The sequence below is a fragment of the Sphaerodactylus townsendi genome, linkage group LG13 (genome assembly GCF_021028975.2).
Source record: "Sphaerodactylus townsendi isolate TG3544 linkage group LG13, MPM_Stown_v2.3, whole genome shotgun sequence".
Classification (NCBI taxonomy): Eukaryota; Metazoa; Chordata; class Lepidosauria; order Squamata; family Sphaerodactylidae; genus Sphaerodactylus; species Sphaerodactylus townsendi.
The window spans coordinates 8340090-8357381 of NC_059437.1; the positions used below are offsets into that span (position 1 = coordinate 8340090).

At 81.9% G+C, this 17292-nt stretch overlaps 1 protein-coding gene across 1 annotated transcript in view; it reads left to right on the top strand.

Moving 5' to 3' along the window:
• Positions 1-17292, top strand: part of TENM1 (teneurin transmembrane protein 1) — a 652843-nt gene that overhangs the window by 399761 nt on the left and 235790 nt on the right. Inside the window, exon 9 of the mRNA XM_048514741.1 lies at positions 2112-2312. Coding sequence (XP_048370698.1) covers positions 2112-2312 — 201 coding nt within the window. The remainder of the gene's footprint in view (positions 1-2111; positions 2313-17292) is intronic.

Consider the following 17292-nt stretch of genomic DNA (forward strand, 5'->3'; position numbering starts at 1 on the left):
TATTCATGGTGTAGTTTCAGGTTCTTATTGGGTGGTCGTGGGTCTGTTATCGTCTCATAGGCTCATTCCGCACATGCAGAATAATGCACTTTCAAACTGCTTTCAGTGCTCTTTGAAGCTGTGCAGAATAGCAAAATCCACTTGCAAACAGTTGTGAAAGTGGTTTGAAAATGCATTATTTTGCGTGTGCGGAAGGGGCCATAGTGTAACCTAGATCAGCCTTTCTTGGGAGGAATTTCCAAAGTTTAGATGCCATCTACAGAAGGCCCTTTACTGTGTTGCCACTGTTGATAGCAATTGAAGGGGGAGGGGGAGGGTCTGGAATGTTACCTGTAACGATTACCTGAGTGAAGAACTAGGCTCCTATGTGATTAGATAATATTCCATTGGCCTCAAAATAATTATAAGGCTTGTTCAGGCTGCACATCACACCAAACCATGTTTGAGGAAGGGTTTCTTCGCATAATTTTGGAGTTGTTAAACCATGGTTTGTAATCAATCAGTAAAGCAGAATCACAAAGATAATTTCACGTGGGTTTGTAAAACATCATTTGTACTACCTGTGTTTTGCATTGGTGTGATGTTTGAACTGACAAACCAAGTTATTGATCCTGCAGCGCTGACCAAAAAGGAAAACAAATGCCCGTCACGGTTCACCTCTGCAGCCAGAGGTTCAAACCATACTTTGAGGTTTTTAATTTTTTTAAATTATTATTTATTGGATTTCTATGCTGCCTCTCCCCTTTCAGACTCGAAGTGGCTCACATCATGATAAAACAATACAAACATTTAAAACAATATAAGACCTTCTCAATGAAACCAATAGCAATAAATGCATTTGATGATGATAACAAGATGGTGATTTCTAGACATTCTTGACATTCAACCTCTTAAGGGTTAATGATGGCAAAACCGTGGAAAGATGGAGAAATAGAGAGAAAGGGGGAGCAGTTCAAAACTTTTTGCTGTGCTGCCCAAACTAAGGCTGATTCCGCATGGGCCAAAAACAGCAGTGTGAAAGTGGTGTGAAAATGGTGTAAAAGGGTTTAAAACGATGTAAAACGATACACGCTACAGGGGTCAGTGCTATCAGTCACAGACCAGAAAAGGGATTTGGGCGTCTTAGTTGATAGTTCCATGGGAATGTCAACTCAATGCATGGCAGCTGTGAAAAAGGCAAACTCTATGCTGGGGATCATTAGGAAAGGAGTTGATAATAAAACTGCAAGGATTGTCATGCCCTTATATAAAGCAGTGGTGCGACCGCACTTGGAGTACTGTGTTCAGTTCTGGTCGCCACATCTCAAAAAGGATATCGAAGAGATAGAAAAAGTGCAGAGAAGGGCAACGAGGATGATTGAAGGATTGGAGCACCTTCCTTATGAGGAGAGGCTGCAGCGTTTGGGACTCTTTAGTTTGGAGAGGAGACGTCTGAGGGGGGATATGATTGAAGTCTATAAAATTATGCATGGGGTAGAAAATGTTGACAGAGAGAAATTTTTCTCTCTTTCTCACAATACTAGAACCAGGGGGCATTCATTGAAAATGCTGGGGGGAAGAATTAGGACTAATAAAAGGAAACACTTCTTCACACAACGTGTGATTGGTGTTTGGAATATGCTGCCACAGGAGGTGGTGATGGCCACTAACCTGGATAGCTTTAAAAAGGGCTTGGACAGATTTATGGAGGAGAAGTCAATCTATGGCTACCAATCTTGATCCTCCTTGATCTCAGATTGCAAATGCCTTAGCAGACCAGGTGCTCAGGAGCAGCAGCAGCAGCGGAAGGCCCTTGCTTTCACCTCCTGCACGTGAGCTCCCAAAGGCACCTGGTGGGCCACTGCGAGTAGCAGAATGCTGGACTAGATGGACTCTGGTCTGATCCAGCAGGCTAGTTCTTATGTTCTTATGTTCTTATGTCAAAGGGTTTATACTGTTTTCACACTGTTTTCACACCACTGTTTTTGGCCCATGCGGAATCTGCCTAAGCCATTGCATAATAAAATTAACCTCATTCAAACAACTGTGATGTTTTAATTCAATGTCATATTTTTTTTCCAGTATTTTGCTCTGTATAATTTAATTTCATTGTCTCCCTTCTTTCTTTCCAGAGGACTGTTTAGACCCTATGTGCTCTGGTCATGGAATCTGTGTCCAAGGGGAATGTCATTGCTCCATGGGTTGGGGAGGAGTCAACTGTGAGACGTCACTTCCTGTCTGCCAAGAACAATGCTCTGGACATGGCACCTTCCTTCTGGATACTGGAATGTGTAACTGTGACCCCAAGTGGACTGGTGCTGACTGCTCAACAGGTAACAGGAAAATTTCCATCCATTAATCCTACCCATTTTATACAAGGTTAAACCTAAGTTTCGGCAGAAAGGGGAGATTAAAATTAGATAGAAATGGATAGAAAATTAAAGCCAGCATGGTGTCGGGGTTAAGAGCAGGTGCGCTCTCATCTGGAGAACTGGGTTTGATTCCCTGCTCTGTCACTTGAGCTGTGGAGGCTTACCTGGTGAACTAGATTAGCTTGTGCACTCCAACACACGTTGGCTGGGTGACCTTGGGCGAGTCACAGTTCTTCGGAGCTCTCTCAGCCCCACCCACCTCACAGAGTGTTTGTTGTGGGGGTGGGAAGGGAGAGGAGATTGTAAGCCCCCTTGAGTCCAATCCAATCCAAAAACCTTTATTAGGCACAAACCCCCTTGAGTCTCCTTCCAGGAGAGAAAGGGGATATAAATCCAAACTATTCTTCTTCTTGTTGTTGTTCTTGTTGTTCTTGTTGTTCTTGTTCTTGTTCTTCTTGTTCTTGTTCTTGTTCTTCTTGTTCTTGTTCTTGTTCTTGTTCTTGTTCTTCTTCTTCTTCTTCTTCTTCTTCATATTGTGTGAAGGCTTGTGTGGAAGTCAGCTGTGTATTTGCTATGAACAAAATCATGAGCTGTGCAAGGCAAAACTTCTTTTCATGCAGGAAAAACAACAACAACAGGATTTCAAGAGGGACCCTGAGGAGAGGAGATAAAGGGCAGGGTGGAACAGGAATAACACAAGTAGTTAGCCAAGGCTATTAGAACATTGTTTTATCCTCACAACAACCCGACGATATAAATGAGCTGGAGAGCAGCTTGCCCAGGGTCACCATTGTGTTACGTTGGGACTTAAAAGCTGGTGTTCTCCCAGGCAAACTCCAGTCCTCTAGCTAGCTACTGCTCTGTGCTGGTACTAATTAAAAGTTCAACAGAGAGCTGAACTCGGACTTTGCAGCCAAACTTTCCTCGTCATTTTGTTATACGAGCTGCTATGTTGTCTAAACAATTTGTGTTAAATAATTCCGATGAGAAGATCCACGCGCCCAAAGGAATTTTGGGTGCAACCAAGCTGTCTTAATGTCAGAAGAAGTTGTGCGGATGACATCAAGGGGATGTGAATTGCGCTCTTTCGATAGTCTAAGAGTGCTCCATCTCGCTCTGCTTCGTTCGGATTGAGAAATATCCTCTGTACTTAACATGGAAAATAATTCTAATATTGACTGTCTTTAATTAGAAAAGACTCTTTCCTGACTATTCGTGATTTCATTAAGGAAGGATGGAAGGAAGATAAAACTAATACTAATTGCTTACACTCAAGCAGGCTTTCAAAAAGTCTTTGAAGCTTGTTTCCTTGCTGATTTGAGTACTTAGTTTGCCTCCAAAGCCCTTGCACACGTCTAATCAAATTGTCTACATTTTGTATTGATTTGTATAGCAAAAAGCAATCCCATGATTACTGGCCCAGAGTCTGTTTCACTTAATGCGGCAAAGTTTGTGATGAACTTTTGAGAGCCGAACATTTTACAAGAGGGAACAGGAGGTGGGAGTGGGAATGATCAAAGACATGCATTAACTTAATAATGAAGTGCAAACTTGAGCACTGAGTAACCTAGTTTGGATTAAGACTCGTTTTAGCTACTGCCATATAAAATATGATATTACTTTTGGGGGGGGGGGTGGGGGGGGGGGGGGGTGGGGGGGGGGGGGGGTGGGGGGGGGGGGGGGTGGGGGGGGGGGGGGGTGGGGGGGGGGGGGGGTGGGGGGGGGGGGGGGTGGGGGGGGGGGGGGGTGGGGGGGGGGGGGGGTGGGGGGGGGGGGGGGTGGGGGGGGGGGGGGGTGGGGGGGGGGGGGGGTGGGGGGGGGGGGGGGTGGGGGGGGGGGGGGGTGGGGGGGGGGGGGGGTGGGGGGGGGGGGGGGTGGGGGGGGGGGGGGGTGGGGGGGGGGGGGGGTGGGGGGGGGGGGGGGTGGGGGGGGGGGGGGGTGGGGGGGGGGGGGGGTGGGGGGGGGGGGGGGTGGGGGGGGGGGGGGGTGGGGGGGGGGGGGGGTGGGGGGGGGGGGGGGTGGGGGGGGGGGGGGGTGGGGGGGGGGGGGGGTGGGGGGGGGGGGGGGTGGGGGGGGGGGGGGGTGGGGGGGGGGGGGGGTGGGGGGGGGGGGGGGTGGGGGGGGGGGGGGGTGGGGGGGGGGGGGGGTGGGGGGGGGGGGGGGTGGGGGGGGGGGGGGGTGGGGGGGGGGGGGGGTGGGGGGGGGGGGGGGTGGGGGGGGGGGGGGGTGGGGGGGGGGGGGGGTGGGGGGGGGGGGGGGTGGGGGGGGGGGGGGGTGGGGGGGGGGGGGGGTGGGGGGGGGGGGGGGTGGGGGGGGGGGGGGGTGGGGGGGGGGGGGGGTGGGGGGGGGGGGGGGTGGGGGGGGGGGGGGGTGGGGGGGGGGGGGGGTGGGGGGGGGGGGGGGTGGGGGGGGGGGGGGGTGGGGGGGGGGGGGGGTGGGGGGGGGGGGGGGTGGGGGGGGGGGGGGGTGGGGGGGGGGGGGGGTGGGGGGGGGGGGGGGTGGGGGGGGGGGGGGGTGGGGGGGGGGGGGGGTGGGGGGGGGGGGGGGTGGGGGGGGGGGGGGGTGGGGGGGGGGGGGGGTGGGGGGGGGGGGGGGTGGGGGGGGGGGGGGGTGGGGGGGGGGGGGGGTGGGGGGGGGGGGGGGTGGGGGGGGGGGGGGGTGGGGGGGGGGGGGGGTGGGGGGGGGGGGGGGTGGGGGGGGGGGGGGGTGGGGGGGGGGGGGGGTGGGGGGGGGGGGGGGTGGGGGGGGGGGGGGGTGGGGGGGGGGGGGGGTGGGGGGGGGGGGGGGTGGGGGGGGGGGGGGGTGGGGGGGGGGGGGGGTGGGGGGGGGGGGGGGTGGGGGGGGGGGGGGGTGGGGGGGGGGGGGGGTGGGGGGGGGGGGGGGTGGGGGGGGGGGGGGGTGGGGGGGGGGGGGGGTGGGGGGGGGGGGGGGTGGGGGGGGGGGGGGGTGGGGGGGGGGGGGGGTGGGGGGGGGGGGGGGTGGGGGGGGGGGGGGGTGGGGGGGGGGGGGGGTGGGGGGGGGGGGGGGTGGGGGGGGGGGGGGGTGGGGGGGGGGGGGGGTGGGGGGGGGGGGGGGTGGGGGGGGGGGGGGGTGGGGGGGGGGGGGGGTGGGGGGGGGGGGGGGTGGGGGGGGGGGGGGGTGGGGGGGGGGGGGGGTGGGGGGGGGGGGGGGTGGGGGGGGGGGGGGGTGGGGGGGGGGGGGGGTGGGGGGGGGGGGGGGTGGGGGGGGGGGGGGGTGGGGGGGGGGGGGGGTGGGGGGGGGGGGGGGTGGGGGGGGGGGGGGGTGGGGGGGGGGGGGGGTGGGGGGGGGGGGGGGTGGGGGGGGGGGGGGGTGGGGGGGGGGGGGGGTGGGGGGGGGGGGGGGTGGGGGGGGGGGGGGGTGGGGGGGGGGGGGGGTGGGGGGGGGGGGGGGTGGGGGGGGGGGGGGGTGGGGGGGGGGGGGGGTGGGGGGGGGGGGGGGTGGGGGGGGGGGGGGGTGGGGGGGGGGGGGGGTGGGGGGGGGGGGGGGTGGGGGGGGGGGGGGGTGGGGGGGGGGGGGGGTGGGGGGGGGGGGGGGTGGGGGGGGGGGGGGGTGGGGGGGGGGGGGGGTGGGGGGGGGGGGGGGTGGGGGGGGGGGGGGGTGGGGGGGGGGGGGGGTGGGGGGGGGGGGGGGTGGGGGGGGGGGGGGGTGGGGGGGGGGGGGGGTGGGGGGGGGGGGGGGTGGGGGGGGGGGGGGGTGGGGGGGGGGGGGGGTGGGGGGGGGGGGGGGTGGGGGGGGGGGGGGGTGGGGGGGGGGGGGGGTGGGGGGGGGGGGGGGTGGGGGGGGGGGGGGGTGGGGGGGGGGGGGGGTGGGGGGGGGGGGGGGTGGGGGGGGGGGGGGGTGGGGGGGGGGGGGGGTGGGGGGGGGGGGGGGTGGGGGGGGGGGGGGGTGGGGGGGGGGGGGGGTGGGGGGGGGGGGGGGTGGGGGGGGGGGGGGGTGGGGGGGGGGGGGGGTGGGGGGGGGGGGGGGTGGGGGGGGGGGGGGGTGGGGGGGGGGGGGGGTGGGGGGGGGGGGGGGTGGGGGGGGGGGGGGGTGGGGGGGGGGGGGGGTGGGGGGGGGGGGGGGTGGGGGGGGGGGGGGGTGGGGGGGGGGGGGGGTGGGGGGGGGGGGGGGTGGGGGGGGGGGGGGGTGGGGGGGGGGGGGGGTGGGGGGGGGGGGGGGTGGGGGGGGGGGGGGGTGGGGGGGGGGGGGGGTGGGGGGGGGGGGGGGTGGGGGGGGGGGGGGGTGGGGGGGGGGGGGGGTGGGGGGGGGGGGGGGTGGGGGGGGGGGGGGGTGGGGGGGGGGGGGGGTGGGGGGGGGGGGGGGTGGGGGGGGGGGGGGGTGGGGGGGGGGGGGGGTGGGGGGGGGGGGGGGTGGGGGGGGGGGGGGGTGGGGGGGGGGGGGGGTGGGGGGGGGGGGGGGTGGGGGGGGGGGGGGGTGGGGGGGGGGGGGGGTGGGGGGGGGGGGGGGTGGGGGGGGGGGGGGGTGGGGGGGGGGGGGGGTGGGGGGGGGGGGGGGTGGGGGGGGGGGGGGGTGGGGGGGGGGGGGGGTGGGGGGGGGGGGGGGTGGGGGGGGGGGGGGGTGGGGGGGGGGGGGGGTGGGGGGGGGGGGGGGTGGGGGGGGGGGGGGGTGGGGGGGGGGGGGGGTGGGGGGGGGGGGGGGTGGGGGGGGGGGGGGGTGGGGGGGGGGGGGGGTGGGGGGGGGGGGGGGTGGGGGGGGGGGGGGGTGGGGGGGGGGGGGGGTGGGGGGGGGGGGGGGTGGGGGGGGGGGGGGGTGGGGGGGGGGGGGGGTGGGGGGGGGGGGGGGTGGGGGGGGGGGGGGGTGGGGGGGGGGGGGGGTGGGGGGGGGGGGGGGTGGGGGGGGGGGGGGGTGGGGGGGGGGGGGGGTGGGGGGGGGGGGGGGTGGGGGGGGGGGGGGGTGGGGGGGGGGGGGGGTGGGGGGGGGGGGGGGTGGGGGGGGGGGGGGGTGGGGGGGGGGGGGGGTGGGGGGGGGGGGGGGTGGGGGGGGGGGGGGGTGGGGGGGGGGGGGGGTGGGGGGGGGGGGGGGTGGGGGGGGGGGGGGGTGGGGGGGGGGGGGGGTGGGGGGGGGGGGGGGTGGGGGGGGGGGGGGGTGGGGGGGGGGGGGGGTGGGGGGGGGGGGGGGTGGGGGGGGGGGGGGGTGGGGGGGGGGGGGGGTGGGGGGGGGGGGGGGTGGGGGGGGGGGGGGGTGGGGGGGGGGGGGGGTGGGGGGGGGGGGGGGTGGGGGGGGGGGGGGGTGGGGGGGGGGGGGGGTGGGGGGGGGGGGGGGTGGGGGGGGGGGGGGGTGGGGGGGGGGGGGGGTGGGGGGGGGGGGGGGTGGGGGGGGGGGGGGGTGGGGGGGGGGGGGGGTGGGGGGGGGGGGGGGTGGGGGGGGGGGGGGGTGGGGGGGGGGGGGGGTGGGGGGGGGGGGGGGTGGGGGGGGGGGGGGGTGGGGGGGGGGGGGGGTGGGGGGGGGGGGGGGTGGGGGGGGGGGGGGGTGGGGGGGGGGGGGGGTGGGGGGGGGGGGGGGTGGGGGGGGGGGGGGGTGGGGGGGGGGGGGGGTGGGGGGGGGGGGGGGTGGGGGGGGGGGGGGGTGGGGGGGGGGGGGGGTGGGGGGGGGGGGGGGTGGGGGGGGGGGGGGGTGGGGGGGGGGGGGGGTGGGGGGGGGGGGGGGTGGGGGGGGGGGGGGGTGGGGGGGGGGGGGGGTGGGGGGGGGGGGGGGTGGGGGGGGGGGGGGGTGGGGGGGGGGGGGGGTGGGGGGGGGGGGGGGTGGGGGGGGGGGGGGGTGGGGGGGGGGGGGGGTGGGGGGGGGGGGGGGTGGGGGGGGGGGGGGGTGGGGGGGGGGGGGGGTGGGGGGGGGGGGGGGTGGGGGGGGGGGGGGGTGGGGGGGGGGGGGGGTGGGGGGGGGGGGGGGTGGGGGGGGGGGGGGGTGGGGGGGGGGGGGGGTGGGGGGGGGGGGGGGTGGGGGGGGGGGGGGGTGGGGGGGGGGGGGGGTGGGGGGGGGGGGGGGTGGGGGGGGGGGGGGGTGGGGGGGGGGGGGGGTGGGGGGGGGGGGGGGTGGGGGGGGGGGGGGGTGGGGGGGGGGGGGGGTGGGGGGGGGGGGGGGTGGGGGGGGGGGGGGGTGGGGGGGGGGGGGGGTGGGGGGGGGGGGGGGTGGGGGGGGGGGGGGGTGGGGGGGGGGGGGGGTGGGGGGGGGGGGGGGTGGGGGGGGGGGGGGGTGGGGGGGGGGGGGGGTGGGGGGGGGGGGGGGTGGGGGGGGGGGGGGGTGGGGGGGGGGGGGGGTGGGGGGGGGGGGGGGTGGGGGGGGGGGGGGGTGGGGGGGGGGGGGGGTGGGGGGGGGGGGGGGTGGGGGGGGGGGGGGGTGGGGGGGGGGGGGGGTGGGGGGGGGGGGGGGTGGGGGGGGGGGGGGGTGGGGGGGGGGGGGGGTGGGGGGGGGGGGGGGTGGGGGGGGGGGGGGGTGGGGGGGGGGGGGGGTGGGGGGGGGGGGGGGTGGGGGGGGGGGGGGGTGGGGGGGGGGGGGGGTGGGGGGGGGGGGGGGTGGGGGGGGGGGGGGGTGGGGGGGGGGGGGGGTGGGGGGGGGGGGGGGTGGGGGGGGGGGGGGGTGGGGGGGGGGGGGGGTGGGGGGGGGGGGGGGTGGGGGGGGGGGGGGGTGGGGGGGGGGGGGGGTGGGGGGGGGGGGGGGTGGGGGGGGGGGGGGGTGGGGGGGGGGGGGGGTGGGGGGGGGGGGGGGTGGGGGGGGGGGGGGGTGGGGGGGGGGGGGGGTGGGGGGGGGGGGGGGTGGGGGGGGGGGGGGGTGGGGGGGGGGGGGGGTGGGGGGGGGGGGGGGTGGGGGGGGGGGGGGGTGGGGGGGGGGGGGGGTGGGGGGGGGGGGGGGTGGGGGGGGGGGGGGGTGGGGGGGGGGGGGGGTGGGGGGGGGGGGGGGTGGGGGGGGGGGGGGGTGGGGGGGGGGGGGGGTGGGGGGGGGGGGGGGTGGGGGGGGGGGGGGGTGGGGGGGGGGGGGGGTGGGGGGGGGGGGGGGTGGGGGGGGGGGGGGGTGGGGGGGGGGGGGGGTGGGGGGGGGGGGGGGTGGGGGGGGGGGGGGGTGGGGGGGGGGGGGGGTGGGGGGGGGGGGGGGTGGGGGGGGGGGGGGGTGGGGGGGGGGGGGGGTGGGGGGGGGGGGGGGTGGGGGGGGGGGGGGGTGGGGGGGGGGGGGGGTGGGGGGGGGGGGGGGTGGGGGGGGGGGGGGGTGGGGGGGGGGGGGGGTGGGGGGGGGGGGGGGTGGGGGGGGGGGGGGGTGGGGGGGGGGGGGGGTGGGGGGGGGGGGGGGTGGGGGGGGGGGGGGGTGGGGGGGGGGGGGGGTGGGGGGGGGGGGGGGTGGGGGGGGGGGGGGGTGGGGGGGGGGGGGGGTGGGGGGGGGGGGGGGTGGGGGGGGGGGGGGGTGGGGGGGGGGGGGGGTGGGGGGGGGGGGGGGTGGGGGGGGGGGGGGGTGGGGGGGGGGGGGGGTGGGGGGGGGGGGGGGTGGGGGGGGGGGGGGGTGGGGGGGGGGGGGGGTGGGGGGGGGGGGGGGTGGGGGGGGGGGGGGGTGGGGGGGGGGGGGGGTGGGGGGGGGGGGGGGTGGGGGGGGGGGGGGGTGGGGGGGGGGGGGGGTGGGGGGGGGGGGGGGTGGGGGGGGGGGGGGGTGGGGGGGGGGGGGGGTGGGGGGGGGGGGGGGTGGGGGGGGGGGGGGGTGGGGGGGGGGGGGGGTGGGGGGGGGGGGGGGTGGGGGGGGGGGGGGGTGGGGGGGGGGGGGGGTGGGGGGGGGGGGGGGTGGGGGGGGGGGGGGGTGGGGGGGGGGGGGGGTGGGGGGGGGGGGGGGTGGGGGGGGGGGGGGGTGGGGGGGGGGGGGGGTGGGGGGGGGGGGGGGTGGGGGGGGGGGGGGGTGGGGGGGGGGGGGGGTGGGGGGGGGGGGGGGTGGGGGGGGGGGGGGGTGGGGGGGGGGGGGGGTGGGGGGGGGGGGGGGTGGGGGGGGGGGGGGGTGGGGGGGGGGGGGGGTGGGGGGGGGGGGGGGTGGGGGGGGGGGGGGGTGGGGGGGGGGGGGGGTGGGGGGGGGGGGGGGTGGGGGGGGGGGGGGGTGGGGGGGGGGGGGGGTGGGGGGGGGGGGGGGTGGGGGGGGGGGGGGGTGGGGGGGGGGGGGGGTGGGGGGGGGGGGGGGTGGGGGGGGGGGGGGGTGGGGGGGGGGGGGGGTGGGGGGGGGGGGGGGTGGGGGGGGGGGGGGGTGGGGGGGGGGGGGGGTGGGGGGGGGGGGGGGTGGGGGGGGGGGGGGGTGGGGGGGGGGGGGGGTGGGGGGGGGGGGGGGTGGGGGGGGGGGGGGGTGGGGGGGGGGGGGGGTGGGGGGGGGGGGGGGTGGGGGGGGGGGGGGGTGGGGGGGGGGGGGGGTGGGGGGGGGGGGGGGTGGGGGGGGGGGGGGGTGGGGGGGGGGGGGGGTGGGGGGGGGGGGGGGTGGGGGGGGGGGGGGGTGGGGGGGGGGGGGGGTGGGGGGGGGGGGGGGTGGGGGGGGGGGGGGGTGGGGGGGGGGGGGGGTGGGGGGGGGGGGGGGTGGGGGGGGGGGGGGGTGGGGGGGGGGGGGGGTGGGGGGGGGGGGGGGTGGGGGGGGGGGGGGGTGGGGGGGGGGGGGGGTGGGGGGGGGGGGGGGTGGGGGGGGGGGGGGGTGGGGGGGGGGGGGGGTGGGGGGGGGGGGGGGTGGGGGGGGGGGGGGGTGGGGGGGGGGGGGGGTGGGGGGGGGGGGGGGTGGGGGGGGGGGGGGGTGGGGGGGGGGGGGGGTGGGGGGGGGGGGGGGTGGGGGGGGGGGGGGGTGGGGGGGGGGGGGGGTGGGGGGGGGGGGGGGTGGGGGGGGGGGGGGGTGGGGGGGGGGGGGGGTGGGGGGGGGGGGGGGTGGGGGGGGGGGGGGGTGGGGGGGGGGGGGGGTGGGGGGGGGGGGGGGTGGGGGGGGGGGGGGGTGGGGGGGGGGGGGGGTGGGGGGGGGGGGGGGTGGGGGGGGGGGGGGGTGGGGGGGGGGGGGGGTGGGGGGGGGGGGGGGTGGGGGGGGGGGGGGGTGGGGGGGGGGGGGGGTGGGGGGGGGGGGGGGTGGGGGGGGGGGGGGGTGGGGGGGGGGGGGGGTGGGGGGGGGGGGGGGTGGGGGGGGGGGGGGGTGGGGGGGGGGGGGGGTGGGGGGGGGGGGGGGTGGGGGGGGGGGGGGGTGGGGGGGGGGGGGGGTGGGGGGGGGGGGGGGTGGGGGGGGGGGGGGGTGGGGGGGGGGGGGGGTGGGGGGGGGGGGGGGTGGGGGGGGGGGGGGGTGGGGGGGGGGGGGGGTGGGGGGGGGGGGGGGTGGGGGGGGGGGGGGGTGGGGGGGGGGGGGGGTGGGGGGGGGGGGGGGTGGGGGGGGGGGGGGGTGGGGGGGGGGGGGGGTGGGGGGGGGGGGGGGTGGGGGGGGGGGGGGGTGGGGGGGGGGGGGGGTGGGGGGGGGGGGGGGTGGGGGGGGGGGGGGGTGGGGGGGGGGGGGGGTGGGGGGGGGGGGGGGTGGGGGGGGGGGGGGGTGGGGGGGGGGGGGGGTGGGGGGGGGGGGGGGTGGGGGGGGGGGGGGGTGGGGGGGGGGGGGGGTGGGGGGGGGGGGGGGTGGGGGGGGGGGGGGGTGGGGGGGGGGGGGGGTGGGGGGGGGGGGGGGTGGGGGGGGGGGGGGGTGGGGGGGGGGGGGGGTGGGGGGGGGGGGGGGTGGGGGGGGGGGGGGGTGGGGGGGGGGGGGGGTGGGGGGGGGGGGGGGTGGGGGGGGGGGGGGGTGGGGGGGGGGGGGGGTGGGGGGGGGGGGGGGTGGGGGGGGGGGGGGGTGGGGGGGGGGGGGGGTGGGGGGGGGGGGGGGTGGGGGGGGGGGGGGGTGGGGGGGGGGGGGGGTGGGGGGGGGGGGGGGTGGGGGGGGGGGGGGGTGGGGGGGGGGGGGGGTGGGGGGGGGGGGGGGTGGGGGGGGGGGGGGGTGGGGGGGGGGGGGGGTGGGGGGGGGGGGGGGTGGGGGGGGGGGGGGGTGGGGGGGGGGGGGGGTGGGGGGGGGGGGGGGTGGGGGGGGGGGGGGGTGGGGGGGGGGGGGGGTGGGGGGGGGGGGGGGTGGGGGGGGGGGGGGGTGGGGGGGGGGGGGGGTGGGGGGGGGGGGGGGTGGGGGGGGGGGGGGGTGGGGGGGGGGGGGGGTGGGGGGGGGGGGGGGTGGGGGGGGGGGGGGGTGGGGGGGGGGGGGGGTGGGGGGGGGGGGGGGTGGGGGGGGGGGGGGGTGGGGGGGGGGGGGGGTGGGGGGGGGGGGGGGTGGGGGGGGGGGGGGGTGGGGGGGGGGGGGGGTGGGGGGGGGGGGGGGTGGGGGGGGGGGGGGGTGGGGGGGGGGGGGGGTGGGGGGGGGGGGGGGTGGGGGGGGGGGGGGGTGGGGGGGGGGGGGGGTGGGGGGGGGGGGGGGTGGGGGGGGGGGGGGGTGGGGGGGGGGGGGGGTGGGGGGGGGGGGGGGTGGGGGGGGGGGGGGGTGGGGGGGGGGGGGGGTGGGGGGGGGGGGGGGTGGGGGGGGGGGGGGGTGGGGGGGGGGGGGGGTGGGGGGGGGGGGGGGTGGGGGGGGGGGGGGGTGGGGGGGGGGGGGGGTGGGGGGGGGGGGGGGTGGGGGGGGGGGGGGGTGGGGGGGGGGGGGGGTGGGGGGGGGGGGGGGTGGGGGGGGGGGGGGGTGGGGGGGGGGGGGGGTGGGGGGGGGGGGGGGTGGGGGGGGGGGGGGGTGGGGGGGGGGGGGGGTGGGGGGGGGGGGGGGTGGGGGGGGGGGGGGGTGGGGGGGGGGGGGGGTGGGGGGGGGGGGGGGTGGGGGGGGGGGGGGGTGGGGGGGGGGGGGGGTGGGGGGGGGGGGGGGTGGGGGGGGGGGGGGGTGGGGGGGGGGGGGGGTGGGGGGGGGGGGGGGTGGGGGGGGGGGGGGGTGGGGGGGGGGGGGGGTGGGGGGGGGGGGGGGTGGGGGGGGGGGGGGGTGGGGGGGGGGGGGGGTGGGGGGGGGGGGGGGTGGGGGGGGGGGGGGGTGGGGGGGGGGGGGGGTGGGGGGGGGGGGGGGTGGGGGGGGGGGGGGGTGGGGGGGGGGGGGGGTGGGGGGGGGGGGGGGTGGGGGGGGGGGGGGGTGGGGGGGGGGGGGGGTGGGGGGGGGGGGGGGTGGGGGGGGGGGGGGGTGGGGGGGGGGGGGGGTGGGGGGGGGGGGGGGTGGGGGGGGGGGGGGGTGGGGGGGGGGGGGGGTGGGGGGGGGGGGGGGTGGGGGGGGGGGGGGGTGGGGGGGGGGGGGGGTGGGGGGGGGGGGGGGTGGGGGGGGGGGGGGGTGGGGGGGGGGGGGGGTGGGGGGGGGGGGGGGTGGGGGGGGGGGGGGGTGGGGGGGGGGGGGGGTGGGGGGGGGGGGGGGTGGGGGGGGGGGGGGGTGGGGGGGGGGGGGGGTGGGGGGGGGGGGGGGTGGGGGGGGGGGGGGGTGGGGGGGGGGGGGGGTGGGGGGGGGGGGGGGTGGGGGGGGGGGGGGGTGGGGGGGGGGGGGGGTGGGGGGGGGGGGGGGTGGGGGGGGGGGGGGGTGGGGGGGGGGGGGGGTGGGGGGGGGGGGGGGTGGGGGGGGGGGGGGGTGGGGGGGGGGGGGGGTGGGGGGGGGGGGGGGTGGGGGGGGGGGGGGGTGGGGGGGGGGGGGGGTGGGGGGGGGGGGGGGTGGGGGGGGGGGGGGGTGGGGGGGGGGGGGGGTGGGGGGGGGGGGGGGTGGGGGGGGGGGGGGGTGGGGGGGGGGGGGGGTGGGGGGGGGGGGGGGTGGGGGGGGGGGGGGGTGGGGGGGGGGGGGGGTGGGGGGGGGGGGGGGTGGGGGGGGGGGGGGGTGGGGGGGGGGGGGGGTGGGGGGGGGGGGGGGTGGGGGGGGGGGGGGGTGGGGGGGGGGGGGGGTGGGGGGGGGGGGGGGTGGGGGGGGGGGGGGGTGGGGGGGGGGGGGGGTGGGGGGGGGGGGGGGTGGGGGGGGGGGGGGGTGGGGGGGGGGGGGGGTGGGGGGGGGGGGGGGTGGGGGGGGGGGGGGGTGGGGGGGGGGGGGGGTGGGGGGGGGGGGGGGTGGGGGGGGGGGGGGGTGGGGGGGGGGGGGGGTGGGGGGGGGGGGGGGTGGGGGGGGGGGGGGGTGGGGGGGGGGGGGGGTGGGGGGGGGGGGGGGTGGGGGGGGGGGGGGGTGGGGGGGGGGGGGGGTGGGGGGGGGGGGGGGTGGGGGGGGGGGGGGGTGGGGGGGGGGGGGGGTGGGGGGGGGGGGGGGTGGGGGGGGGGGGGGGTGGGGGGGGGGGGGGGTGGGGGGGGGGGGGGGTGGGGGGGGGGGGGGGTGGGGGGGGGGGGGGGTGGGGGGGGGGGGGGGTGGGGGGGGGGGGGGGTGGGGGGGGGGGGGGGTGGGGGGGGGGGGGGGTGGGGGGGGGGGGGGGTGGGGGGGGGGGGGGGTGGGGGGGGGGGGGGGTGGGGGGGGGGGGGGGTGGGGGGGGGGGGGGGTGGGGGGGGGGGGGGGTGGGGGGGGGGGGGGGTGGGGGGGGGGGGGGGTGGGGGGGGGGGGGGGTGGGGGGGGGGGGGGGTGGGGGGGGGGGGGGGTGGGGGGGGGGGGGGGTGGGGGGGGGGGGGGGTGGGGGGGGGGGGGGGTGGGGGGGGGGGGGGGTGGGGGGGGGGGGGGGTGGGGGGGGGGGGGGGTGGGGGGGGGGGGGGGTGGGGGGGGGGGGGGGTGGGGGGGGGGGGGGGTGGGGGGGGGGGGGGGTGGGGGGGGGGGGGGGTGGGGGGGGGGGGGGGTGGGGGGGGGGGGGGGTGGGGGGGGGGGGGGGTGGGGGGGGGGGGGGGTGGGGGGGGGGGGGGGTGGGGGGGGGGGGGGGTGGGGGGGGGGGGGGGTGGGGGGGGGGGGGGGTGGGGGGGGGGGGGGGTGGGGGGGGGGGGGGGTGGGGGGGGGGGGGGGTGGGGGGGGGGGGGGGTGGGGGGGGGGGGGGGTGGGGGGGGGGGGGGGTGGGGGGGGGGGGGGGTGGGGGGGGGGGGGGGTGGGGGGGGGGGGGGGTGGGGGGGGGGGGGGGTGGGGGGGGGGGGGGGTGGGGGGGGGGGGGGGTGGGGGGGGGGGGGGGTGGGGGGGGGGGGGGGTGGGGGGGGGGGGGGGTGGGGGGGGGGGGGGGTGGGGGGGGGGGGGGGTGGGGGGGGGGGGGGGTGGGGGGGGGGGGGGGTGGGGGGGGGGGGGGGTGGGGGGGGGGGGGGGTGGGGGGGGGGGGGGGTGGGGGGGGGGGGGGGTGGGGGGGGGGGGGGGTGGGGGGGGGGGGGGGTGGGGGGGGGGGGGGGTGGGGGGGGGGGGGGGTGGGGGGGGGGGGGGGTGGGGGGGGGGGGGGGTGGGGGGGGGGGGGGGTGGGGGGGGGGGGGGGTGGGGGGGGGGGGGGGTGGGGGGGGGGGGGGGTGGGGGGGGGGGGGGGTGGGGGGGGGGGGGGGTGGGGGGGGGGGGGGGTGGGGGGGGGGGGGGGTGGGGGGGGGGGGGGGTGGGGGGGGGGGGGGGTGGGGGGGGGGGGGGGTGGGGGGGGGGGGGGGTGGGGGGGGGGGGGGGTGGGGGGGGGGGGGGGTGGGGGGGGGGGGGGGTGGGGGGGGGGGGGGGTGGGGGGGGGGGGGGGTGGGGGGGGGGGGGGGTGGGGGGGGGGGGGGGTGGGGGGGGGGGGGGGTGGGGGGGGGGGGGGGTGGGGGGGGGGGGGGGTGGGGGGGGGGGGGGGTGGGGGGGGGGGGGGGTGGGGGGGGGGGGGGGTGGGGGGGGGGGGGGGTGGGGGGGGGGGGGGGTGGGGGGGGGGGGGGGTGGGGGGGGGGGGGGGTGGGGGGGGGGGGGGGTGGGGGGGGGGGGGGGTGGGGGGGGGGGGGGGTGGGGGGGGGGGGGGGTGGGGGGGGGGGGGGGTGGGGGGGGGGGGGGGTGGGGGGGGGGGGGGGTGGGGGGGGGGGGGGGTGGGGGGGGGGGGGGGTGGGGGGGGGGGGGGGTGGGGGGGGGGGGGGGTGGGGGGGGGGGGGGGTGGGGGGGGGGGGGGGTGGGGGGGGGGGGGGGTGGGGGGGGGGGGGGGTGGGGGGGGGGGGGGGTGGGGGGGGGGGGGGGTGGGGGGGGGGGGGGGTGGGGGGGGGGGGGGGTGGGGGGGGGGGGGGGTGGGGGGGGGGGGGGGTGGGGGGGGGGGGGGGTGGGGGGGGGGGGGGGTGGGGGGGGGGGGGGGTGGGGGGGGGGGGGGGTGGGGGGGGGGGGGGGTGGGGGGGGGGGGGGGTGGGGGGGGGGGGGGGTGGGGGGGGGGGGGGGTGGGGGGGGGGGGGGGTGGGGGGGGGGGGGGGTGGGGGGGGGGGGGGGTGGGGGGGGGGGGGGGTGGGGGGGGGGGGGGGTGGGGGGGGGGGGGGGTGGGGGGGGGGGGGGGTGGGGGGGGGGGGGGGTGGGGGGGGGGGGGGGTGGGGGGGGGGGGGGGTGGGGGGGGGGGGGGGTGGGGGGGGGGGGGGGTGGGGGGGGGGGGGGGTGGGGGGGGGGGGGGGTGGGGGGGGGGGGGGGTGGGGGGGGGGGGGGGTGGGGGGGGGGGGGGGTGGGGGGGGGGGGGGGTGGGGGGGGGGGGGGGTGGGGGGGGGGGGGGGTGGGGGGGGGGGGGGGTGGGGGGGGGGGGGGGTGGGGGGGGGGGGGGGTGGGGGGGGGGGGGGGTGGGGGGGGGGGGGGGTGGGGGGGGGGGGGGGTGGGGGGGGGGGGGGGTGGGGGGGGGGGGGGGTGGGGGGGGGGGGGGGTGGGGGGGGGGGGGGGTGGGGGGGGGGGGGGGTGGGGGGGGGGGGGGGTGGGGGGGGGGGGGGGTGGGGGGGGGGGGGGGTGGGGGGGGGGGGGGGTGGGGGGGGGGGGGGGTGGGGGGGGGGGGGGGTGGGGGGGGGGGGGGGTGGGGGGGGGGGGGGGTGGGGGGGGGGGGGGGTGGGGGGGGGGGGGGGTGGGGGGGGGGGGGGGTGGGGGGGGG